Below are 24,856 nucleotides of genomic sequence, written 5' to 3'. Positions count from 1 at the left end.
AAAATGAGGATCTTGGGATTGGTGTCAAATGGATGCTGTTCCCCTCTGAATAGCAAAGCCCATTCATAGTCATCCAAGTATTCCACTTGCTCATGCTAATGAATAACTTTCTGGCCCTCTGCAGAGGGAAAGACTAACCATGAAAAGGTGGGATGAGTGTGGCATAAAGCAGGTATTGAGAGCATGCAATTCGCACTGTCTAAATCCAGATCACAGCTTTAATACCTTTTTATTTATAGATTTTAAAAAAAAAAAAGTTATAATTTCTAGCTTTTCATGAAGCTTTAGCATAGCAAACAGTCTTTTTCTGATGCCAAGTTCAGTGATGACTAACACTATTTACAGGACTGTTTTGTAATCGCAGATCAGCCCACATTAACGGGAAGTTACGTTTTCCCATCAGTCTTTTAAAGGGTGCCTGAGAGTTGCCGAGGCCAGTCGGCCATCTAGGCTCTCCTGTTTGGAAAAAATGATGTCAGCTTTCAGAACAAATTTTTAAAAAATTTCTAATGAAGTTAGGGAGGTCAAATTGTACTTCCTCAGTTTGATTTTTTTTTTTTTTTTTTTTTTGCATTAGGACCTTTCATTCCTCTGTTCTAAAAGCTACTGACAAAAATAAGCAGAGGAGGTATTGCATAAGCACCACAAAGTCATTTGCCCGATCTGCATTTCTCAGTGCATGAGATCAGCTCAGAATATCTGATATGAGAAAGCTACTGGTGCACAACTGCTGTAACTGATAGGAGTTACCTCTGTGAGTCATCTGATAGGATGGTAAGTTGGTCTTTTTTTTTTTTTTTTTTAAGTTCAAGTTTTTATGAGTGTTTTTATAAAGCTTTGTCGCTGTTACCGTAAATCCCAGGAAAATCTGGCACAGAGTCTTTGTAATATGAATCAGTGCGTCCATATGCTTCCAAGTGACCTTGCAATCTGGAAAAAAAACATTTTATCCCTGTGTTTAAAGGGGAAAAAAAGCAGAGTTGCTGGAAAAAAGGTTGATGGAGGGGTTAAGGCAGAGATGTTGCTCCCTTAGATGTGCTACCTTCCCTGTCATCGGACTGTCACCAGGCAAGTGACTCCTGGTGCCAGCTACAGCAGACAGCTTTACTGCCCTCAGGTTGTGATCTCAGGCATGGAGCATCCACCGTGCAGATGGCAAAGCTACATCAGGCCAGGAATAAGGTTGTGGCTAATGCCCCAGCCAGCCCTGGCCTTCCATAGGCTGGAGCAGATCGGGAACTGCTGTAGCTTCAGAAAAAGAAAAAAAAATTTTTTTTTTGTTTTTTTTTTTAATGATGTGACAGATCTCTGGTCACCCCAAGCCCAGAAAAATGAGCTTGTGTTGCAGAGAAATTGCACTTTCTTAGCAAATACCCCCGGTGCACTGAGTTGTGTGAATGCCAAAAGCTGCGAAGGTGGTGGGAGGGGAAGGCTGGGAGCCAGGAACATGTGTGTGATGTTGCCCTTGAGTTTTGGGGCATTACCTTCTCTTGCAGCTCCAGTCAAAGACTCAACAGTGTTGTTAAATCAGTGACGAACTGTGCATGGGGTGGGGAGGGAATCTCAGAAAGGCTTTGCGGGGCTTGCTGAGCGAGGAAGGCTAAAATACATGGCTCTGGCTGCAGGCTCCTTGTTCCCTGCAGCAGAGCTCCAGGCATCTCCGCAGGCAGAGAGCCTTGGCACAGGCATGGTGCTTTGAGCTGCCGAAAAAAACTTCCCGACAGGATGGCTGGAAAATGCCAATTTTGAAGAAATCGAAATGTTCTGTGGGGAACGTGTTGATATTTTGTCAGGTTTTTCTGATGGAAAGCAGGTGGCCTTCCCAGGGTGACCCTGCCTGGTATCGCCTCCTGCGTACCACTGAGCTGGGAGCCCGGGCATGCAGGAAGCCTAGGTGCTGCTCTCCGTGCCGAAACACCGGTGATGGGTCTTGGCAGGGCAGGGTGAAGGGAAATTTCAGTGGCTTTCCTCCTCAAATGAGAATTTGATGCGGGCTGTAAAAGAGGTATGCTTGTCTGTTTGTTTTTAAACAGGTAATTCATAGGTTGTATGTGTGAAAATACAGTAAATCCAAGGTCAAGTTGAATTTTTCCAGCCAAAGAGGCTGAAAATGATTTGTACAGTTAAATACCAGGACAGTTGTGCTTTGTCTAATGCCAAGGGAACTAACACCTCCTCCCTCTCCTTGTCCTCAGGTTCAGTGGCAAATATGAACATTTGTCAACATTTGACAACAACTCCTTGGGACATCATGAATTTGCTGGAATCTAGACCACAGAGCACTTGCAATAGCGCTTTTTAAATTTGAATTTAATTTAAATGAAAAAAAAAAATCATCTGAATCAATTGTAGTGATGGCTAGCAAAAGAAAATCCACAACTCCCTGCATGATACCAGTAAAAACACTGGTGCTTCAGGAGACCGAACTGGATGCTGTAGAAGACGATCGTGAAGGAACACAACAAGATGCTCCTGCGGAAGGGCCAGCAGCTAGCGATGCTGGTGCCAGTAACAGTAATAATGGAGCTTTGTCTAATGGGCACCATGGTATTTCTGATAGTGACACTTACATCTGCAAGTTCTGTGACTTTGGATCTCAAGAAGTTCATCAATTCTTCGGGCACTTGGACTCTGAGCACTTAGACTTTAGCAAAGACCCTGCGTTTGCATGTGTTGCGTGCAACTTTCTGGCAAATAGCCATGAAGGGCTCTCACACCACAATGCAGAGTCACACGCTGGTGAAACGAGCTTCGTCTGGAGGGTGGCTAAGCAGGACAATCGTACAACCGTGGAGCAAAGTCTCTGTGAGGCTGCCAGCAGCCACGACCTTCCAGGAGAGGTCCCTGAAGAAGGGGTGGATGGCCAGTCTGAAATTATCATTACCAAAACCCCCATCATGAAGATAATGAAAGGTAAACCTGAGGCCAAAAAAATCCATACGCTGAAGGAGAATGTGTCAGGTCAGTTGGGCAGTGAGTCAGAGGTGAAAGATGGAGAGCATTCATTCCCAAATGGGTCCGTGCCAGTCAGCCAGCCTGCTGCAAGTTCAACAAAATCATCTCTCATAGTGAATGGTTCCATCATAGGAAACGTGCCTGTTCTGCCGGCGGGTGTTGCACAACTTGTGTCACTGCAGCAGCAACCTCCCTTGCATCAGCAGCTACCTACGTCCAAGTCCCTTCCCAAGGTGATGATCCCCCTGAGCAGCATTCCAACATACAATGCCGCCATGGACTCCAACAGCTTCCTCAAAAACTCTTTCCACAAGTTCCCCTACCCCACAAAAGCTGAGCTCTGCTACTTGACCGTGGTGACGAAGTACCCAGAAGAGCAGCTGAAGATCTGGTTCACTGCCCAGAGGTTGAAGCAGGGCATCAGCTGGTCACCGGAGGAGATCGAAGATGCCAGGAAGAAGATGTTCAACACCGTTATTCAGTCCGTGCCGCAACCCACCATTACAGTTTTGAACACGCCGCTGGTTGCAAATCCCGGGAGCGTCCCCCACCTTATTCAGGCGACATTACCAGGCCACGTGGTGGGGCAGCCAGAGGGGACGGGGGGGCTGCTGGTCACGCAGCCCATCATGGCAAATGGGTTGAAGGGCACCAGCTCCTCCTTCACCTTGGCGGTAACTTCTGTGCCCAAGCCGCAGCCGGCACCACAGCATGGCACGGTGAGCTCCAGCAATGCGTCGGGGGTGAAGGTGGTCAACAGTGGCCAGTCGCTGCTCACTGCCTGCCCAACGATCTCCTCGCAGACCTTCCTGGATCCCAATGTGTACAAAAACAAGAAGTCCCATGAACAGCTCTCGGCCTTGAAAGGCAGCTTCTGCAGAAACCAGTTCCCTGGCCAGGCCGAAGTCGAGCGGCTGACAAAAATCACGGGCCTTTCCACCAAGGAGATTCGAAAATGGTTCAGTGATAGGAGGTACCACTACAGGAATGTGCGAGGCGGCCGGGCCGTCTTCCCTGGAGACAGCGCCCTCGATTCCCTGCCTGAAATAACCTTCGACGTCTCGCCCAGAGGAGCTGAGGTGAGCCCCGCGGCAGCGGCGGCCGCGCCGGCTCCTCACCACCCACCGCGACGGCAATCATGGCACCAGGCGCCCGACTTCACCCCAACCAAGTACAAAGAGCGGGCGCCGGAGCAGCTGAAGGCTCTGGAGAGCAGTTTTGCCCAAAATCCCCTTCCTGCGGAGGAAGAGGTGAACCGCCTGAGAGGGGAAACGAAGATGACGCGGAGGGAGATTGATAGCTGGTTCTCGGAGAGGAGGAAGAAGAAGGTGGCGGAGGAAAATAAGAAAGTGGAGGAGGTGGCTCGGCAGGAGGAGGAGGAGGCGGAAAATGGCGGCGGGGAAGGGGAAGACTCCTCGGATGAGCTGAGGGCTGCGAGCGAAAATGGCTCAGTCGATGCCTCCGGCAACAACCCGAACTCAGTGGAGAGGAAAGTGAGTCCCATCAAAATCAACCTGAAAAACCTCCGAGTGACCGAGTCCAACGGCAAAAGCGAGTTACCGGGGGGGGCTGGCGCAAATGAGAAAGGAGACAGCAGCTCCAACCGGCCGCCCACCCCTCCGAAAACCAAACTGAACTTTAAAAAAACGGCCCAGCAGCGGCATCTGCTGAAGCAAATGTTTGTGCAGACCCAGCGGCCCACGAACCAGGAGTACGACGCCATCGTTTCCCAGACGGGCTTGCCGCGGGCTGAGGTCATTCGCTGGTTCGGGGACAGCCGCTATGGCTACAAGAATGGGCAGCTGAAGTGGTATGAGAACTACAGGCGGGGGGTTTTCCCGCCGGGGCTGGTGGAGGTCAGCCCCGTCAGCCGGGAGGTGCTGGAGGACTACTACGAGAAGCACAAGGGGCTGCGGGAGGAGGACCTGCCCGGCCTCTGCGAGCGCTCCCACCTCAGCGCCCAGCAGCTCAAGGTGTGGTTTGCGATGAAGGGGGAGGAGGAGAGCAGGGGTGCCGTCCCCGAGGAGGCCTGCGCCAGCGAGACGGCGGGAAGCCGGAAAGGACCGTGTGAGGCCGGCTCAGAGGTGACGGAAAGCAGTGAGTCGTGGGAGCCGGGCGGCAAGGAAGGCAGCGCCGGGACCCCCGACGCCCCCGGCCCGCCGCCTGCAACACGGCTCGGTAAGGCCCCTGTCTTGGGCAGGGCTGGCTCCATGGGAGGGTTTGGTAGGCGAGCACAGGGCACTGAGCGCTTCCTATTTGGGAAACTGAGGCTTTAGGGAAGGGTTTAGTGTCTGGTCCTGCTGTTAGGGATTTAACTGGGGAAGCAGTGAGGAAAACCCCTGGGAAAGAGGAAAGGAGGATGAGGAGGGTCCGGCGAGATGCCGTGAGTGCAGGTGCCTGCCTGCCCTGCCTGCCCCTGCCTGCCTTGGTCACTGGATGCTGCTTCCACTCTGAAGCCAAATCCTGGCTTTATTTTAAGCCTAAGTAAAACCAGCGGGAGTGTCTGGTCCCTTGACCTGCCCTGGGGGAAGGTGGCCCTTGGGTTTATTTATGAAGGGGATGGGTATTTGGGAAGGAAGGGGCCTGGCTGCTGTGTCCCATGCCACTGGCTCCTTCCGTGCCTCCCCCTGGCCTCGGGCACCAGGTATAACCCATGCCTGCCTGTGCAGGCAAGAGTCTCCTCCCTTCCCTCTCCTGCTGCCACTCTCCAGATGTGAGCATCCTTCTTTGGCATGGGGCAAGGCTCCGGTGTCGAAGATGGAGGCTGCAAGGAGGGAGAGGACATGGAGGGTTGGTGTTTACAGCTGCTGGCTGTACCCCTCCTCCAGGACCTGCTTTTGAAACATGTGTGTGTAGGTGCATGCATGTGTGGAGGAGCAGAGGTGCTTTCCAAGCCCTTCATGGGCTCTTCAGAAGTGCAGCTGGGGGCTGTTTCCTCCCTGGCGAGATTCCCACCAGATGGGGATGGCCGAGCACTTGGCCCTGTCCTGCTGCGGGCTGCGCAGCCCCTTACCAGTGTGCTGGGCAGCTGGGATCTTCTCCATCCCTGCTGCATTGCTCTGGAGCCTCCCACACACCTCTGCCACGGTTGTAGGCCTTAAAATAAATAAACAAATGTATAAAATTCACTAAAATTCATTGTTTCTCTCCCCTGTCTAACTCGGAGGAGATGGAGCATGGGGTTGACTGGGGCCCTGCCCCTCTTGCAGCAGAGAGGTCTGGATGTGCATTGCCCCATGCGCTTTGCTGGGGAGCGGCTGCGGCCGCAGGAGCGGCCTGGGGAGGTGTTGCAGTGGGAGCGCTTTGGGGAAGGGTGGTGGGCCAGCTTTTGTGCCCACACCAGGGAGATGGCTGTGCCCCTGCTAGCACCCTCTGAACGTGGCTTTATGCCACCCAGGCAAGGCGGTCCCATCGCTGCTCGTGGCACAGAGGCAGGAGGTGCTCAGCACGGGCGCACGACTTTGGACCACCGCAGGCTGCATCCCTCCTTAGCCCTGTCGCTGGCCAAAGCGTAGCTCAGCTTGGGGATTTCCTGACCCCTCTGAATCGGGCTAGCCTTTCTCTGCAGCTGGCTCCATCAAGGCTCCTGATTTTGCCCATCCTGAGGCACTTCTGCACCCCTTCCTCCCCACCCAGCACCCCACCTGGGTTGCAGACCCTTGCAGCGAGCCAGAGCATCTCTGACACCTCTGTTCTTTTTCAGAAACAGACTGAACTCAAACCACCAGCCCCGGAGGATCCGCTCTTACCCTTGAGAAGAAATTTTTGGTCTTTAAGAAACCCATGGGCCAGCCTGATCTAAACCTCAGGAGCAGGACGTGGTGATAAAGCACTGCCATAACTGAGACCTTTGAGCACAGCACACGAGAGAGCACACGTGCAAAAACTGGGCACTTAGTGCAGAGCTCTCGGTGGCCCAGCCAAGGAGATGGCTGAGAGCTGGCAGAGGCGGGGGTTCAGCTTGCACGCAGGAAAAAGGATGCTCTTGTTTGCTTTCCAGTGGACAGACTTTCAGATTTCATATTCATATACCAATGCCTACAGCTGCCTATACAAGCATAGCGAATCTCAGACATTGTGTAAACAAGGTCATTGCTTAGATATGGACTATCATGGCACAGTACTTTATTTTTTCTTTTTTTTTTTTTTTCATCTGTCCATTAAGGTGTTTGTTCTCTAAAGGTTGGCATGGCTGCATATATCCTCTCCACCCTTTCTGGTCCTTAAGCCCTGGTGATGAAGGGCTTTGTGGGCACACAAGTGTGTGTGTGTTTGTATATTAGGAAAGGAAAGGTTATCTGAGAAGAAAACTGCCGGTCTTGCACTAGAGTCCGGTGGGAGTTGAGCGAGATTTTCATCTCTACAGATGAGGTCAGATTTAGCATTACATACTCTCCAACAAGTACCAGGTCCCAGACCCAGACAACCCAGGAGATGGAGTTTGGTGTCATTTGTCCCTTGCTGGCTAGCATATTTTCTCCTGCGCTCCTGGAGACTGACTGTAGCAGGCTGTTAAATCTCCAAGTCTCCCTTTAATCACTGAGAACTAGCACATAATAATTTTTCCATCCTGACCTGGAATCCTTTTCATTGTTCAGAGAGAACAAGCTGTTCTTCAGAGAACAAACGCAGAGAATCTGCAGCGTTGCTGTGAGTGGTTCAAGTCATTGTTGTCTCCAAGGGATCCACGAGGCAGCAGCTCTTCTGCAATCAGGCACTTTCCCTCTTGCAGCCCTACATGACAGATCCTCCTGCAGCAGCGCTGGTTAACTCAAGTGTTTGCTCCACTCTTTTTTTTTTTCTTTTTCCTCTATTTTTTTTTTCCCCAGTTCATCTGCAATAGTTCTGGCAAAACGGCAAAATATATTTCCCAATTAGCCTTCCTGCTTGCCGGTACCTGTACATTTTTAATGTGCCCATGTTGTCTTGGGTGGTTGCTGTGTGATGCAACTACTTGATTTTTTTTTTTAACTATTCTTTTCTAATAGAAAACGAAGTCTAGAAGGGAAACTCTTGAGCTGAATAGTCCAGTCAAATGCTGTGTCAGACCATTCTGTCACAAACTAGTACCTTCACTTTTGCTCTTGGAAGGCTATTCCAGAACTTCACTGCCTTTTGAATCATTAGAAACTTTATTTAAATTTCTAGTTTGAATTAATCCGTGGCTGGTTCATTCCTGGTTTGTTTTGGAGCCAACATTGTCCTTTAACTTAAATAGTTTTTGGTGTTTATCCGCTGATGTATTTATGGAGAGTAGTCATAGCTCCTTATTTTTGCCAAGCTAACTCAGCCAAGCTTTTTCAGTAGAAGGTTTTTATTTAGTGAGACCGTTTTAATGTGGGAGACACTATTGTTGGTGGTAAATGATATTTATTAGAAGGGTGGGTAGCAAACCCCAAAGGATCGGATCCAGAGATTTACAAAAAAATCTGGTTTAAAACCAAAAAAGCTCTTTCAGAACCTCTTCCAAAGCTGGTGTCTGATTTCTACCTTTAATTGCCCTTGCTTTTCCAGTTCTTTGTCCCTTCTTTAAGAGGCCACCTTGCTCAACTGTTAGGAGGGATTTTATCTCTGCTCAGTGCTTTGCAAGAGAGAGGAGGCTTCCTCTCGCCTGGCGGGACGTGCCTACGTGGTAGGTGCCTGCATCTGAGCTCACGTAGCTCCCCTGGCACACGGTGTAACCCCCATGGCCGAGCGTGAGCATCTGCTTCCGAAAGAGATGACCTGCACCCTAAAGAGAGCCGGGGTGACCTGCAGCACCCTGCTGACACCAGGCTCCCTAGATTTCTTTCTCTTTAGCAGCGCTATTGCTGCTCATGCCGTGGTCGGAAGCATAACTAGCAGCCGTCCCACCTCGGCCTTGGCTCAGCATCCCCGCGGCTCTCCTCCGGGAGAGCAGGGGCGGCCGCACTACGAAGACAGCCACAGCCTCAGGGGTTCACCCTCGCGGGTGCGATCCTGGACACCCCAAAATGTCACAGGTGACATGAGAATCTGGGTGGTCCTACAGCCGGAGGTAGCAGATCTGGGAGTCGTGCAGCCCGAGAGTATGAGTGTATGTACGGTGTTACCTTCAGAGAACAAATACAGGTAGGTCATTTACTCTCTAGTGTCTATGTACGTGCAGGTTTATTTAAGTACACATATATACAGTTCAGATATGCCATTGATTCTTTATTGCATTAAGCTGTACATTAAAAATGTACACTTTTACTAACTACTTGCTATATAAATACGTTGGAGGTGTAGTTTGCCCATTCAAGGTGATTCTCTGTGGGATTTTTGGTGTACGCTTAAAGGCCTATGGCTAATTGGAAGAGTGATCCCCGCTCCATCTACAGAAATGCTTAAGGACTATGGTATGAACTGGTCCCTTCGAACCATTTGTCCATGCACTAGCTGAAATTTTTTGCACTTGGATTGTATTTGGCCAGTTTTCCACAAAAACTGAAAAGAGAAGTCTTATGAGCTAGAGGGAGAATTTCCCGGTGTACACAGAAAAACCAGCCTTGAGGGTTGGAAGCTGCTGAGGTTTCTGAGCTTTGTCTCCATGCATTCATACAAGCACAGCAGGAGTTTTCTTTCTTTCGGGTCGGAGGAATTTTAAAAAGTGGTTCCATGCAGACTCCCCTCGGACACAGTGACCGGGCTGGCAAGCCTCATTGTGTGGGGAGGGTAAGATTTCGAGACAAAAAAGTCAAAAAGTAATTGAGTTCCCTTTCCAACTCCCACATTCCTTGTTATCTGCATTTTTTTTAGTTGCCTTGAAATCTCCATGAAAGTATAAACTGAAGATTTTTGAGAGTTTAGCTCTGTGGTCCTGTTTACCTATATTTCATTGTTTTTGAAGCTGAGGAGAAGCAGGTGTCATCTCCAAATAGACATGGGTTTTGGTGCAGGACATTAAAATGCCTTTGTATCTGAAACCGAAAGGAATAATTGAGAGGTGGCTTGACAGTCCCAGCAGCAGCTCTTCTGGTGTTAAGAGGAAGCATCACCACAATTCGACACAGTGTGTGAATATTTATCATCATCTAATCAAAGATGACTATCTTGACTTGAAACGAGGGGCGTAAGATAGAGGTTGTGTAGCCAGTATCAGTAAGGAAGGGAAATTAAATCCTTCACCTCCATCCGCTGTGTGTGAGCTTGGGCTTGACTGGCACGTCATTTTAAATCCATGTGAATCTTGTTACTTATGTCTCTGAGGCTGCTTAGATTAAGGGCACAATCCAATTGCTTAATAACCCGAAACCCGGATTTGTGCCGTACCTGGCTGCTGGTTCTGATGCAAGGACCAGAGTTACTTTATTCATTATCAGCAGGCCCTGCCGTGAGATTATTCTAGACATGGCTCTGCATTTCATTTGGGTAGCATGTTTTTCAGCTCCTTAATTAGCATTCTTTTTTATTTTTTTTTTTTTAGCAGAACACTAAACAAACCGTGATTTACAGGCTCCTGTTTCCACTTGCCTGAGAGCCGAGCGCTGCTGCACTGCAGCCCCGCAGCCCCGGCGAGAGGAGTGGGCACAAGTGCTTGCTTGGATGCATGGCATGCAGTGGTCAGCGTACGCTGGCAGAGCTCCAGCCGCAGGTATTTAGCGCGGCTGCATGTCTCCTTCCTGCCTGGAGCTTGCATTTGTCACCACAAGAAGCCACCAGCAAAAGCAGTACCTGCTAGCAGCTGTGATGAGAAACCCCGTAGTCAGCCCATGGCTTAACGCAGAACCTTCGCTGCCCGGGCCATGCTCGCGCAGAAGCTGGAGCTGCAAGAGACCTGCCTGGTTAATTTTTGCTAGGTGTCCCCTAGGAGGAAGAGGAGGATGTAGAAGGCTTATTTTCCATTTAGAGTTTTGGGTATCATATATATTTTTTTTACTTTTTTTTAATGAAAAGGAATGGTTTTTGGTCACCAGTAGAAGAAGTGTTGTACTCTGTCTTCCCTGCAGCCCCTCTCTAAGAGACATTATAGAGGCAACCTGATGGGAAGGTGGTGTTTGGAAGCTGGGTCACTGGGAATCAGAAGAGAAAGATGATTTTCAGCACTTAGGCACAAATTAGAAAGTTAACATGATGCTGCACCTTCCCGTCAAGTTGTTAGCATTTAAAATGCTTGTAAACTTCTCTCTCTTGTTGCCTAGATCATTTTGGCTTTGCTCTTTTCAAATCAACCAGTGGCCTGATGTGACTGAGCTCACTGCATTATCCTGTTGTAATTTCTCAGTTGATCACAAAACCAGCAGGGTAAGATTAGGCAACACTACAAATGGAGGGGGATTGGAGACACTTGCAAGCTATACGTTTTGGGGTTGGTTGGTTGGGGGTTTTTTTGCAAGTTTAGTTTCTGCTGTATGTTTTACGGGCAGTGGTCCCTGCCGGGAATGCCGGATTGGCATTGCAAAACTTTAAAGCAGAGCAAGGGAGCTCTGTTACCTGAGCAGTGATTTATTTTTTTGTTTTCTTGTTACTGCCTGTTCCAGTAAAGAGTGCTCTGCTGGCTGACATTGGCTGTATTTTGATGGCATAATTAAAGCCACTTTTCCCCTGTACTGATGGAGGGTGGTATTAGGAGGACTCTTGCTTACTGGTGCTAGCGAAGGTTGGGCTAAGAATCCATGGCATAGAAAACTTCTTGCTAAAATTGCACTTTCTCTCTGCCCCATCTGGCTCGTGGTGGTGTTATGGGTACGTGGCTGTGATTCCCCTTGCACATACTAACATTGCACTAAAAGAGAGACTTTGGGAACAGCGTGTTGATCACTTTGTTTCTCAGCAGACCACAAAAGTCAGCCTAATGGGGGTCTCTTTTTTTTGTTTTTTTTTGGGGCGTTTTTTGTTTGGTTTTTTTTTTTAATTATTGTTATTTAGAAATCATGCTGGTGCTGAATGACCTGGAATTTTTGCTTGGATTTATCCAAAGGAAAATGTAATTGTGGCTGCAACGGGACCTTTCATAAGGGTGGCCATGCAGCTAGGGAGCAGAGCAAGGGCTCTGCCGTGTAAACCGTCTTTGTACTGGGGAGGTGTGGGGGGTTCCAGTGGGGTTATTACTGTGTTTTTTTTGTAAGACCACAATTTTAGATGGTCACCTTGGCAATCGTGTGAGACAGGAAATAGTTTTTACTTTTGGTAAAGGTTTTAAAGAGGCAAAAATAAAGTGAAGCTGCCTGTGATTGTGGGCTGTGGCTATTACTAGGGCTAGGGTAGCTTGTACCTGCTATGGACTTTACCTGCTCTTATTCTGAGGGCAAGAACTCCCTGTAGCAACAATGCCACTTCTGAGAAGTGAACGGCAAGTTTCCCTTCCTTTTGTATATGTGGATGTGAGGGTGGGCGAGGGGAAGAGCTTGCTTGTACAGTTTGTTGAAATGAAACCAGACATTTTTGGTTGTTCCTAAATAAAGAGCGTAAAAGACGAACGTGAGTCGATTGGTGATTGCACTTGGCTTTGGGGAAGCCCCATTTGCAACTTACCTGCTGTGGGGAAAGGCCACAAGTATGTGACCCAGCAGCGTGCTAGAGCCCAGATACCTCTGTCCTTGGAGCCCTCCTGCAGCCTGGAGTCGCTGCCTGTCCTCAGTCAGGTTCAGAAAAGCAGGGTCAGCTCGCTTTTGAGTGAACATTAAACCTGGGGCTGCTCCTGGTTATTCCCACTCCAACCCCCCCCCCCCCCCCCCCCCCCCCATAGCTGGAAATTCCCTAAAGGCAGGAGGAAGGAGGGAGCAGCGCAGCCTGCACCCCAGCTCCTCGATGCAGCACCGGCCACATCTGCGGGGAGGTGGGCAAAGCACCAGCCACCCGAGCCACCACACGTGTAATACTGACACTTTTATTGTCGGTTAAAGCTAGAGCGGCCTTGTAAACGTAGAGTTTCACTACTGGACCCATAGGCAGCGGCTATACAGGTAGATGCGATGCCGCCAGGACAGAGGTACCTGCTGCCTCGGTCGCGTAAGTCCCCCCTTGCCCGGCGCGCTGGGACCGGGTACAGCAGAGGATGGCTGCAAAGGGCCTCTGGCAGCCGCGCAGGAGCAGGATCTCCGGGAATACAGGCAGAGCAGCGACGGCAGAGGGCTGGGTGGGGTGGTTTGGTTTTGGTTTTTTTAGGTCTCTTTCCTTGCGATTACAGACAGTTTCGTCTCTCACCTCGGCGGCTGGCAGGGTGTACGCACCGATGTGCTTCATTAAGGGCTTGGTGGTGAAGGTTGGTGGGTGGTTGGGGTTGGTGAGGGGATGTGGGGTGGGTTTTTTTCCAATATTATTTTTTTTTAGTTCTCCACTGGAACACTCTTCAGCAGAGAAACTGGAAAAGCTGCCTGAAAGTAGGCCATAGCAGTGCCGTTTCCATAGAAACCAGTTCACAGCGTGCCGTGAGATTCACAAGCACTGGAGGTGCTTTCACCCGCCGAGATGGGCTACAGCCGGTTGTCCCCGTTGACCCGGGTCCTCCGCAGTACCCTGCAGGGGGGGCACAGAGAGAGGGGACGCTGACCGGGGATGCTCCAGTGTCAAAAGCCACCCCAGGGGAGGAAAGGGTGGGGGGCTCAATACATCCCCCATGCCTGGGGAAAGTGCCACTGGCTGTGGGGTGGCAGCTCCTTGTCCCACCTGACTCCCACAGACCCCAAAGCGGCAACTCCCCCAAGGACTAGCACAACTTTCATGCTAGAATTTAGGGTTTCCATGCAGCAAACAAGGCTGCAGCTGTGCTTGGGGTTAGTGGGGGGCTGCATTTGTCTGCATCCACAGAGGAGACTAAAGGCCGGGGGGGGTGGTGGGGGTGTCTCGCGCTGGGATGAGCTCGACGAGCACTGGCATACCTTCGCTCCCGGCTCTCAAAGTGGTCAGCTAGCTGCTCCTGCGACACACGGAAATCCTCAAAGGGCTGCTGGTACCGTGAGTCGAAAGACCCCTCTCTGCCTCTGCTTGCCAGCAGAAGACTGGAAGCATCCCCTGCTCTTTCCCGTAGGGCTGAAGCGGTGAAGAGGTTTATTTCGCCATTCTCCTGCTTCGATCAGAAAACAAAAAAATATATTAGTAAAGGGCTTGGCTTGGGATTTCAGAGTGTATGTCTTGTAGTAGCCTGTCCTGGTGCAGGGCTCTGCTGGCCCTGTGAGCTGCCACGCAGGGTGTCCACGGCTCACGGGGTCTGCAACATTTGTCTTTAACAATCCTCGCTGGCTCCCACCAGCATCATTTTAAATGAAGAAATAAAAGAAACATCTGTCCTTGAAGGAGCCCTGCCCTCCACTTATGCCAAGAGGGATGGCCCTGGGCCAGCTGAGCGCCACGATACTGAGCTGTAACTTCCCTGGAGCAGCACTGGACACCCAGCCGTCCCGCAGGCACTCAGGCCAGGCACCACTGAGCTTCGCAGCACCAACCCGCCGTGCGGAGGCGAGCTGAGCAGGACAGTGGGCAGCACCAGGCAGCGCAGGCAGCAATCGCAGCCTTTGCCCCTCAGCCCTGCGGCACCGTCACCTTCTCGTGCGTGACCCAGCCTCACCTTGCTAGGGAAAATGTCTATCTTGACGAGCAGGGACGCCAGCTCCAGGTTCTCACTGTAGTTGTTCTTCAGGGGTACTGCTCGGAAACCTGCGGCAGAGACAGCCCCAGCGTCACCGGCAGCGACATGTCCGTCCCCTGGCACAGACCTCAAAGGGTCTTTTCCAACACCCCCCCCCCCCCCCCCCCCCCCCCAGCTCCCCTGAAGAGGCAGTCGGTCCCAAGGGATGTTACCAAATGGCTTCTTCCTTCCTTTACCTGGTTGGGAATGTGACCTGTCACAGGGACAGGCGGGACTGAGCCAGCCTGGGGACTGACAGCGTCCTCCCATGAAACTCAGTGTCTCCCCGGCTAACGATGCAATTAGCAAACTGGTGAGGACCACCATGACACCCCTCGCTGCTTCCCTGAGCGCTTTACCTGTCTTCAAGCCTTTCACCAGGAAGGTGGCCTGAGCCAAGAAGTTCTCATCGCTGAACATGTCCTCCTCATACACCACGAAGCGGAGGAAGGCAAAGTCGGGGTTGCTGACCTGAAAGTGGAACTGCTTCGGGGTCCAGAGAGGGTTCAGGCCGTTGTCCGCTAGTCACAAAACACTGCTGTCAGTGGGGACCCTCCCCCCCGCGGCCCCCGCTGCCCCCCACGGCTGATGCTGAGCTCACAGGCAGCCCCCCCCGCCCGGGCCAGGCTTTGCTGCAGTGCCCACGGCTCACACCACGGTCAGGAGTGGTGGTGGGTCCCTCTTCCTTCCCTTCGCTAACCCACTCACCCACGATCTCAGTTTTCTGCTTGGCGTTGTCGTACTCGGCGCCGGACACCTCCACCTCCACGAAAGGACAAACAATTCCTCTTCCGTTTTTGGGAAGGTGCCGGGCTCCCAGGACCTGGGCAGAGAGCAGGAAAGACTTGGTAAGAGACTGGAGCAAAGGAAAAAAAAAGGAAAAAAAAAAAAGTGTTTGCATACCAAGACATTTTCTTTCCAAATAAATCACCCTGGCTCTGCTAATTGGAGAGAGAAGAGACCCTGACAGCCAGCCCAGCCCAGCCCAGCCTGCCTCTCGGAGAAAAACAGCTCCCACCCCTGGAAGCTGCTATGGTGTTACCGAGCACCAATTTGACTTGTAAGCCATAAAAAACGGCAGCTGAAGTGCCCCAGGTTCCTGTCCACTGCCTGGACCTGTGGTCCAGCCAGGCCTGGGACCACAGCATCCCTCCTGCCACGCTGGAGCTGGGCTGCCCAGCCGCGCTGCCTGCCCCTGCCCGAGGCTACGCTGGACACCCCTTTCTCTGCCCAAACTTCTCGGCCCTCCAACCTTGGCTTGAGGACAAAAAAGAAGCTGCTCTCTGCTGCTGCTTGCCTCCTGTTCGTAGCACAGTCTGTGCTCAACTCAAACGACAACCTGCTTCCTTGCAGGAGAAAGAAATCCCAGCTCCCTCTTGCCAGTGGCCATATGTCCCTCCAGCGTGCTGCCGGCACGCTGCTGTTGCAGGGGAAGGACGCGCTGCCAGCGCTGGATCATGTGCTTTGAGTCATGCTGGGCTCGAGACGGCTTCTCCATCCGTGAAAGCTGGCTTTGGTGGGGACATGGGGCAGTTTTGCCAGAGGACAAAAGGCTGAGCCCGTCTCTTAAAGGAGACGGTGACAGGCTGCGGCACAGTGATTCTTGACGCCTGGTGGCTGCAGCTGCATCCTGGGATGCAGGAAGAATTTGGAAAAACAGATGGTGCAGGGGAACAGTGCCAAGGATTTTTAGGGAGACAGTGGGTATGGGGTTGACGGTGCAGATGGGACATGATGGGGCATCTTCCCTGAGCAGGGCAGCGGAGGTCAGATCACTCTGAAAACAGAGGTGGCCTCAGAGGAGCTGCAGTTTGTGAATGTTGTGAGAAATGTGTGAGGACCTAAAGGCAGGATCTCTGCTGACCCCTCCCCAAGGTCTGCTAGAGATGAAGGGACTTGCAGAGGACACTGCTGACCCACAGATGGTCCGCTCAGCTCCAAGACCACTAGGGATGCCTGTACAGGCTAGTGGGACAGTCACAGGTCCAAACACAAGAGCCATCTGGTTTGGCACAGCCGTGGCCTTCCCATCCCTCCAGGACACGGGAAACATCCAGCCCCAGTCCCGCCATCCAGGAAGAAAAAGATTCAACAAGCATCTGCAGTCCATCCTCCAGTGCCCCCCACCAGCAGCCCCCCATCCTCTTATCATCACCAGCAGTGCAACACAGAAACGGGCTGAATAGTCTGCTCTGACCTTGAGCATCTTCCTGAGAGGGAAAGGGACATAGCAAGGTCAGTAATGTTGAGCCTGGACTCGGTGACAAGGAGGGGACAAGGTGCAGCTCTCATGTCACCCCGCTGGGAGCCATCCTGTGCTTGGGCAGTCCCAGACAAGCTCCAGGGACAGGGATGCCACCTCTGCAGCTCATGGATGGCACTTGCCAGCACTGGGCCCTGGGCAGGAGGGTCCCGGGGTGGGGAGCATCCAGGGATGCTCCTGCTACTCCTCTCCAAGTGCCCAGGGAGGTCAGTGGTGCTTCCCTCAGCAGCACCCATGGGTCTCCCCCTTCAGCGAGGGCTCTCCAAGCCTGCACTGCAGGGCAGCTCTTAAGCAGGGGCTGAGGGGTTTGGTGAGGAGCAGCTGCAGAGGCCAGGAGCCCGGAAAAAAACATTCTATCACCCCAAACTCGGTATAACCCCCTGGATCTGACTCCACGCTGGGAGGAGGTACTGACCTCAATGGAGATGGAGAGCGGCTCCACTCCCCGCAGCGTGCTCTTGTCGAAGGGGTCAAAGATGTCATCCCTCATGTTGGTCGGCTGCAAGACGTACCCACACTGGCCGCTGGACATGAACAAGGCCTGGTTCATCTGCATGGGCTTGTCTGGAGAGCACAGGCAGGAGATGGAGGAGGGGACACCCTGTGCCCTTTCCACAAGCCAGATCACCTGGGCTATCGGTCCCTCCTGTGAAGCCCTTTGCAAGAGGACACGGCCCATCCCTTGGCAATGCCGGGTGTGCCACGGCCTCACTGCAGCCTGCGCACACGCTGGGGCCGTGGGGTGACTTTCTCACACACGATCTGCCCAGCTACCCAGTGCTCCATGGGTCACCCCCTTCTTTTCCTCCCTCTCCTTTCCATTTTCCTTGCACTGGCTCTAGCATTTGCCAAACCACCCTGCAAGATGCTTGAATTCACAAAAGGAATGAAAAAAACAGCAGGAAAAAAAATAAGAAGCAGGTAGTTTTCTGGTGGGTTCACAGGCTCACGGCAGGGTTGGGCAAGGGCCAGGGAGAGGGGCAGGCTGGCCTGCATGGCAGGAGCAGGGCTGGAAGCTGGGAAAGCTGAGCAGAGCAGCCAGCTCGACTCAGACCCTGCAGCCAGCTGGTGTCCCAAGGCTGCGGCTGCACCGTCCCCTTCAGTACGTCCCCTTCAGTACCTCCCCTGCCCGCCCTGCCTACTGCCGGGGACGTCGGGGGAAGTCCCCTCTTCCTCTCTGCCTCATCTTGTCCTTGTGGCACCACAATCTCCTGGCTCAGCCCAGCTCCCCAGGTCAACCCAGCCCTCTGGAGCACATTTCCCCTGCAGCAACCACATGCCTGGGACACACACACTGGGTCCTGCTCCCTGGTGCACAGACTGCGGAGCCCCTCCTAGACCCCCCCCTTTGCCAGGACCAGGTCAGCAGGGCTGCAGGCAGGTGGGTGGGAGGAGGCACAGGGTACCCCAGGAGCCTGCCCACCTTCCCTGCCTCCTCACCTGGGGTCTGGAAGTTGAGGGCTACCAGCTGGCTGCCACAGATCCACATGGGCAGGGGGTCGTAGTTGGAGGAGTCGAGGCGCTGACCCTTGGGGTAGATGCGGGAGAGCTGCAGGCGGTTGTACTGCAGGAACTTCTTGCCTTTGATCTTGTTGACGTATTTCTCCGCCTTGGTCTCGGGGAAGGAGGACATATCTCGGTAACAGGCCCTCTCTGTGCCAATCTCTGGGAGGAGACAGCACGGTGTAAGCCAGGAGCACGTTCCCTTTCCAGACACTTCAGCCACCCCAGACCCCTTCCTAACACCATCCTCTCCTCCCTTGGCTCAGCCACCCTCAGGGTGTGCAGATCGATGGCTGAAAGCATCAAAACCGCTCTCGATGACCGGGCACGATGCTCCCCAGCCCCACTCCCTCAGCAGCTGCTCTGGGTTCCAGCAACAGAGGGATGGGGAAGGGAACTTCCACCCCCTGGAGAAGGCCCTTTCCAGAGCTGGAAACCAGTCCAAAGTGGTTTGGACACCTGCCCTCTGCTGAGATCTAGCCCAAGCAGCACCTCAGGGCACACCGTTGGGCCTGTAACACCACGGTGACTGCCGGCAGTGGCCACCAGATCGGCAGATGCTCACTCTCTTCATCGAAGGGCACAGGTCGGCAATAGACCACCAGCTCCGAAAGCTCCAGGGCAATCTTCTTCCTCCTCTCCATCATCTTCCCTTCGGAGAGCTGCCACGAGAGAGAGGGAGAGGTGTCAGGGCCCGGTGGGAGCAGCAGCGTTGGATAACCCAGCTCACCAACTGCAGCCAACGGCAGCGCTGGCCTGGTGTTGCCGCTCCTGCCCATGCTGTGGGAACCACTAGTAGTTCTGCATGGGGGGACACCACAGAAGCACCCATGGAAAGGGCCCTACCTGCTGCCTGGAGCGGGACTGGCTCTGCTACCAGCACAGGGCAGCTGTGGCCATGTAGCTGAGCCTTGCCACCCTCCACAGATGGAGATCCCTCACCTCCCAAGGCTGCAACACCCTCCTGATGGACTGATCTTCCCAGACATCCAGCCTGAATCTCTCAAGCCACAATGCGTGGCCACCACCCCTTGCTGAATTGTCAAAAGATTGCTCTGGCTTTATTATCTTTGTAAATGCTGTGCCAGTCATCGCAGGATGCCATCTTACCACCCACCCCCCCCAGCCTCCACCCGCTCCTCGGGTCCTGGAAAATCCAGGACTTGGTAAGGAGAGGTCTCTCCTGCCAAGGGCTCTCCAGACTCACCCGTGCATCGGCCGTCTGGGCTGCCTCCCGGATCTTCTTCACCCAGTCCACCAAGTCCTCGTGCGTATCGGCTGCCACATCAAGGGACAAGCGTGACACTGAGGCCATGCTAATGGAGAAGACGAAGAGGCGGTTGTTCTTCCCCTCGGGGCGGATGGCTGTGTGGGGAGAGGGAGCAGAAGGTAAGGTCACAAGCAGATGCTGAGCCAAGTCCTTCACACCACAGAGAGAGAGGAAGGGAGAGGACAGATGCTGAGGGAATCTCATGGCTGCCCTGGGACTCTTCAGCTAAGAGGAGAAGCTCCTGTTTCTGGTCACTGGAGGCAACAGATGGAGCCGAGGAAGCGATAGGTGAGGAAGCCGAGTGTATCCTGAGGGGGCTGAGAAGCCTCGTGGGGTCTTTGTAATGCCCTCTTCCCCCCATTCCTGCATCTTCCTCCCATTCCTGCATCTTCTCTCTGTGCCCTGAAGTGCCCAGGTGGGAACAGCCACGTGGAGCACAACGTGCTCTGGGGAGCTGAGGGATGGCAGAGAGCTGCAGATCAGACCCAGCTCGGCCAGCGTCCAGGAGCCCCAGAACCTCGACCACACGTCTGTGAGGGAGGACAAATCCTTACAGAAAAGGCAGCGCCCACAAAGTCGGTCTGAGCTCCCTTGCCCGTGGGGCGGCTGCCCCTGAGCGCAGGTTCAAGGTGTGCTGGAGCGGCTCCTCGGCACGACCCTGGGTACTCCTCGGCTGCACTCGGGCGGCAGGGACATGCCTGAGCCCCAAACCCCGGGGCACCCTCTGAGTCGGGAGCAGCAGCGGAGCATGTCACCCCACAGAAACACACACCACAGACGGGCATTCGCTCGTGGCAGGCACAGGGGTGTCTAGAGACAGATGGAGACCAAAAGACCTGCTGTAACACCCCCCACTCCTCCATCCCTCCCTGGCACTCACCGATCTGGCAGGAGGGCACGTCCAGAACACCTCCGAGCAGGTCTCCCAGGGGGCTGTTCTCATCCAGCTGCTGCGGGGAATGAAGCACAGGCAGGATGGCGTTGGGCACGGCCCTGGGCAGAGCGGCCGGGCGCGGGGGGCTGCACACATGCACTGCTCCCCACCACCCCTCCTTGCTCTGTTCAGGCACAAGCTCACCTCCCGCTCTGGCTCCAGGCTGCTGGGACCAGTAATTTCCTCTACGTAGTTGGAAGGGAACCACAGCTGCTTCTTGCCACCATAATCTCCTCTCCACCTGGAAGAGGGAAGGGGCAGCGTCAGCACCCACCACGGGATCCCAGAGCATCCTGACTAGGGGTCACGGGCAACAGGCAGCTCCTCCATCATCTGCTTTTTAGGGTTCAGGAGGCTTTGGGGCTGTGCAGCTTGTGGGCAATCCCCCAACGGACCCAACCCTAGAGGGGACACACCTTTGTATGGATGGTGACACCATGGTTTGACTGTGTCCCCAAGGGAAAAAGGAGGCTTGGGACCTACTCACCAGCCTCCTTCCTGTTTCTCCACGTTCTGAATGATGGCATTTTTGGTGAAGGTGAGCTCATCCTCCCGCTGTGCCTTGTAGTCGAACAGGGCTTTGACTGCACACTGCAATGAGGAGGGGTCCCGTGAGGCCGAGCAGCGGATGGTCACACGGACAACAAGCCCACGGGATGAGAAGTCACCTCCCGCTGCAGATGTGTTTGCTGGGGGGGTCTGTGAGGCACGTCATGTGCAGGCAGCATCCAACCCTGCTGCCCTTGCAGAACAAATCAAGGCCCCAGTTTATGCCAAACCAGAGGTCAGAAGCCTGGTATGACCCCACACAGGCACATTCCTTTGGGCCAGAGCCGCTGATGGGTTTAGTTTGGAGAGTTCAGAACAAGAGGCAGCCCAGCCTGGGAACCTGCAGGCTCAGCCTAGAGTGTGTCTTTCTGCATGGTCTAGAAATGAGCGTGCGAAATAACAAAGCTCTTGGAAAATAGAGACACTTACTAAACCCTCAGGCCCTGCAGGTTGTTTTGTGCCAAGCAGTGAGAGTGTACCTTGAAGGTGGGCATGGGGTTGGCTTCCACGTAGAACCCAGGGTGGCGTCCCTCGTAAAGGGCTCCGTAGTCTGGCTCCTGTTGAAGCAAAGGACCAGAGGTGACAACTGTGGCTCCGCAGGAGAACAGATCCCCTACCTTGGGGAGGTAGGGAGAACGCCCCAGGGAAGGCACAAGACCAAAGATGATGCTGCATACGGCAAACAGATGCCCAAGCCCACACTCCCTGCTGGCCTGGGTCAGAGGGGCAGCAATAAATCTCACTCAAGCCAAAAAGTGTTTCCAACGGGGCATGAAGCCCCAAGAGGTGTGGACTGTGAAGCACAGAGATGGCTCACACACCACCACTTCAAGGCACTAGCTCAAAATGGACCTGTCCATCATCCTTTGGCTTAGCTCTTCCAATGGCTGTTCACACTCACCGCTGTCCCTATCTTCTCCAGGGTCTCCTCGTTGATGGGGTACCTCAGCTTCATCTTGCGGTACAGCGGGTGCTTTTCATAGTAGCTGATCAAGTCGACCAGGCTCTCGAACTCGGAGTTGCCGAGCAGCACGGTCTGGCCCTCCTGCTGCACTCGGCAGTGTTTGATCTTCCCTTCCGCCCTGGCAGGTGGACAGACAGAGAGAAGCCACTTGGCACCTGGCACGAGGGTCTCTGCCAACATAAAGACACCCAAGCAAAAGGTGCCCCCCAGGCTGGCTGCTGAGCACAGCCATTGCCCATCAGGAGATGGGAGGAGGAGCGGGGTCCGAAAGGCTCTCAAGAGGCTGTAAGGTTTATCCAGGGCCATCCAGTAGGGAGAAGAGCACTGGGAGGGCTCACGTCAGGCTTACAGCCCCTCTCCTGCTCTGCAGCATCCTAGCCCACTACCCTCATCCCAGGGACGCACCGGAAGGAGATGGCGTAGGAGCTGGGCTCATTCCTCTTGCGCACCAGGAAGGCTCCGTCGCGTGGCACCCTCATCAGCATGTGCTCGGCTTGGGCCCGGGTGAGGTTGGCGTGGTACCACCTTTCAGGAAAGACACGTCACTATGCACGGGTCTCTGCACATCCAGCTCATCCCACACCTCTGCCACGCCACGTGGTTTCCCATCCAGCCCACAAAAGGCTGCCTGAATCCTCGAAGGAGGACAGGGAGCAGAGATCATCATATACATAACACTGCAACAGGGCTGTCTTCTCCCTTCTGTGGGACAGGCAGGAACAGAGCCATTTGGTGACACGTGGGATGGACGAGGGCATCCCAACCAAGCCCAGTACCTCCTTTCTTTGCACTGAGCTTTCAAGACAACCAGCTCCATCAACAATGAAGCTGGCCAGCATGGCTGCTGTGACACAGAGAGCTTGATGGGGAGCAAGTGGGGACCAGAGAGCCGTAGCAGGGAAGGAATGACTGCAGAGAGACCTGGGAGGGTTTCCCGTGGGGTCCAGCTGCCCAGTGGACACGACCCACCCTCCCCAAACACGCACTCACTCTTTGCTCTCATGGGCATTGGTCTGCGGCACCGGCTCCGTCAGCCTCATCTCAAACTCGTTGCACCTCAGCGGCACCTCTTGGTAGTGGGTGATGAGGTCGTAGAGGCTGTCGAACACCAGGTTGTCCGTCAGGAAGAACTTGGGGCTGCCGGCATCCTGCCGCGAGTGGATCCGGCAGTGCTGCACCTTCCCGTTGCGCCTGTGGAAGAGGGAGGGGGTAAAACCAGGGTCATCTGTGAGATTTTGTATCTGCCTCAGGCACAGCTCCAGCCTAGATGTGGCACTCCGGCCCCACAGGAGACCCATCGTGCAGGGGTCCCAAGGGACTTGACCCTTCTGCTCTGGGACAGAGACTTGACATAATGCTGGGGCACAGGAAAAGGGGAGAAACCTGCTCACGGACCACTGGGGAATGGGACCCCACCACTGAAGATGAGGACTACCCCAGGAGTGACACTGAGCAGTGGGTTGGCGCCTGTGGCCCTCACCAGAAGGAGAGGGTGTAGTCTCCAACGAAGGTCTCACTCTCCCTGACAAGGAAGGAGCCGTCGGGGGCCCCTGTCTCGATGCAGTACTCCGTCAGCAGCCGCTCCGCGATGTGCCGCCCGTCGCGTCCCGCTCCCAGCTTGCCGTGAAACCACTTCTCCGTGGAGTGAAGCTCGGTGCTGTTGCTCACCTGGCAGGGGGAAAACCCACCGTCTTGGGTTACCGAGTGCAGGCGCGTGGCGCCCGAGTCTGCTTTGCTCGGGAGTCTTCCAACCAGGACCAGGGAGTTTCTGAAGCAGCTCCCACCCTTCCCACCACAGGATCTCCCCCTGAAGTCAGCTGGCAGTGGAGATGCTCAGCCCCTTGGGCAGTCAAGTCCTTTCTCTAGGAACTCACCGTCAGGCAAGGGAGCCCTCACCTCCTTTTGCTCTTCCTCATCCTCATTTCCTTGGTCACTGGTTGTCTCCCCAGAGTAATAGATCTTGCTGCTGGTCAGGACAAAGTAATGCGGGTTCCACTCCTGCAAGGAAAAAAACTCTGAGCAAAGAGACCCACCTAAGGAAGCACCAAACTGGCGTGCCACCCCTCCGTGGGATCTTCCCTTCTTGATCAGCACAAACAGGGGTGATCGGGTTTGCGAAGGATAGTCACCAGCAACACTGATTTCAGCGGAGTCACAGGAGCTTCCAGGACAGCTCCCAGATCTGAAGCATGGGTTTACGAGCAGCAAAAAACCGTCACGCGATAGGTCTTACATACAAAGTGACTGCAGATCACACCGCAAACACCCCAGCACGTATTAAAAGGAGATGACCAAATGAAGAGCAAATCAATGCAAAGAAGAAAATACTCTGCATGGATTCAGCACGGGAGCTATCAGACATGAGGATATAAGAGATGGTTATGCGGCTTTACTACTGCACTTTCCTATTTTCCAAAAACCTGTTTCGTTTGCATGTGACTTTGCCTTACAGATCCTCAGCAAAGCAAAGCAGCTGAAGAAGTGGACTGCGTGTAAGTAAACGCACACAGTGAAATGAACGCTTGGCGCTTTACAAAGCAGAAGCTCGTTTAGGTGTGTTAAGTGTGTAGGCACTTGGTAGGAGGCAGGCAGGTCTAGAAATGCGGGCCATCACTAGAACTTACTGCAGCAGCAGCTAACAGGCTATATGGATTACACAAGAGCAGCTGCAGTGCATCAGCCCAGAGCTCCCTCTAGCTCAGCCTTCTGCTTCTAACAAGGGCCAGCAGGAGATGCCCAGGGAAGAGTACAGGGCTGAGCCAGCATAAGCCCCCAGCCTTCAGAGACTCCTGAGAAATGGGGCAGACCAATGGTCTTTTAGATCATTTTCACTACAGCCCTTCCTTCCAGCA

The 24,856-nt window shown here is 53.6% G+C and overlaps 2 protein-coding genes across 10 annotated transcripts in view; one reads left to right on the top strand and one right to left on the bottom strand.

The window, feature by feature from the left end:
- Window positions 1-12,374, top strand: part of ZHX3 (zinc fingers and homeoboxes 3) — a 49,145-nt gene extending 36,771 nt beyond the window's left edge. For 5 of the 7 annotated variants that reach the window (XM_075768897.1, XM_075768901.1, XM_075768902.1 and 2 more), the window contains 2 exons: window positions 2,196-5,133; window positions 6,659-12,374. In XM_075768897.1, coding sequence (XP_075625012.1) covers window positions 2,355-5,133; window positions 6,659-6,669 — 2,790 coding nt within the window. In that variant the 5' untranslated portion in view covers window positions 2,196-2,354 and the 3' untranslated portion in view covers window positions 6,670-12,374. Of the gene's footprint in view, window positions 1-577; window positions 775-1,983; window positions 2,006-2,195; window positions 5,134-6,658 lie in introns of those variants that run through there. The other 2 variants (XM_075768898.1, XM_075768903.1) reach the window with 2 other exon arrangements.
- A 394-nt stretch (window positions 12,375-12,768) lies between these two features.
- PLCG1 (phospholipase C gamma 1) overlaps window positions 12,769-24,856 on the bottom strand; it is a 48,334-nt gene continuing 36,246 nt past the window's right edge. For 2 of the 3 annotated variants that reach the window (XM_075768894.1, XM_075768896.1), the window contains exons 15-32: window positions 23,901-24,002; window positions 23,485-23,672; window positions 22,995-23,195; window positions 22,410-22,529; window positions 21,942-22,122; window positions 21,520-21,597; window positions 20,979-21,082; window positions 20,636-20,732; window positions 20,438-20,507; window positions 19,495-19,652; window positions 18,853-18,949; window positions 18,225-18,449; window positions 17,200-17,348; window positions 15,230-15,344; window positions 14,881-15,042; window positions 14,462-14,550; window positions 13,776-13,963; window positions 12,769-13,413 (exon numbers count right to left, since the gene is read on the bottom strand). In XM_075768894.1, coding sequence (XP_075625009.1) covers window positions 13,371-13,413; window positions 13,776-13,963; window positions 14,462-14,550; window positions 14,881-15,042; window positions 15,230-15,344; window positions 17,200-17,348; window positions 18,225-18,449; window positions 18,853-18,949; window positions 19,495-19,652; window positions 20,438-20,507; window positions 20,636-20,732; window positions 20,979-21,082; window positions 21,520-21,597; window positions 21,942-22,122; window positions 22,410-22,529; window positions 22,995-23,195; window positions 23,485-23,672; window positions 23,901-24,002 — 2,367 coding nt within the window. In that variant the 3' untranslated portion in view covers window positions 12,769-13,370. The remainder of the gene's footprint in view (window positions 13,414-13,775; window positions 13,964-14,461; window positions 14,551-14,880; window positions 15,043-15,229; window positions 15,345-17,199; window positions 17,349-18,224; window positions 18,450-18,852; window positions 18,950-19,494; window positions 19,653-20,437; window positions 20,508-20,635; window positions 20,733-20,978; window positions 21,083-21,519; window positions 21,598-21,941; window positions 22,123-22,409; window positions 22,530-22,994; window positions 23,196-23,484; window positions 23,673-23,900; window positions 24,003-24,856) is intronic. The other variant, XM_075768895.1, reaches the window with a different exon arrangement.

This window comes from Balearica regulorum, chromosome 16 (genome assembly GCF_011004875.1).
Source record: "Balearica regulorum gibbericeps isolate bBalReg1 chromosome 16, bBalReg1.pri, whole genome shotgun sequence".
In the NCBI taxonomy this organism is placed as follows: Eukaryota; Metazoa; Chordata; class Aves; order Gruiformes; family Gruidae; genus Balearica; species Balearica regulorum.
This window is presented reverse-complemented; position numbering and strand designations above follow the sequence as displayed.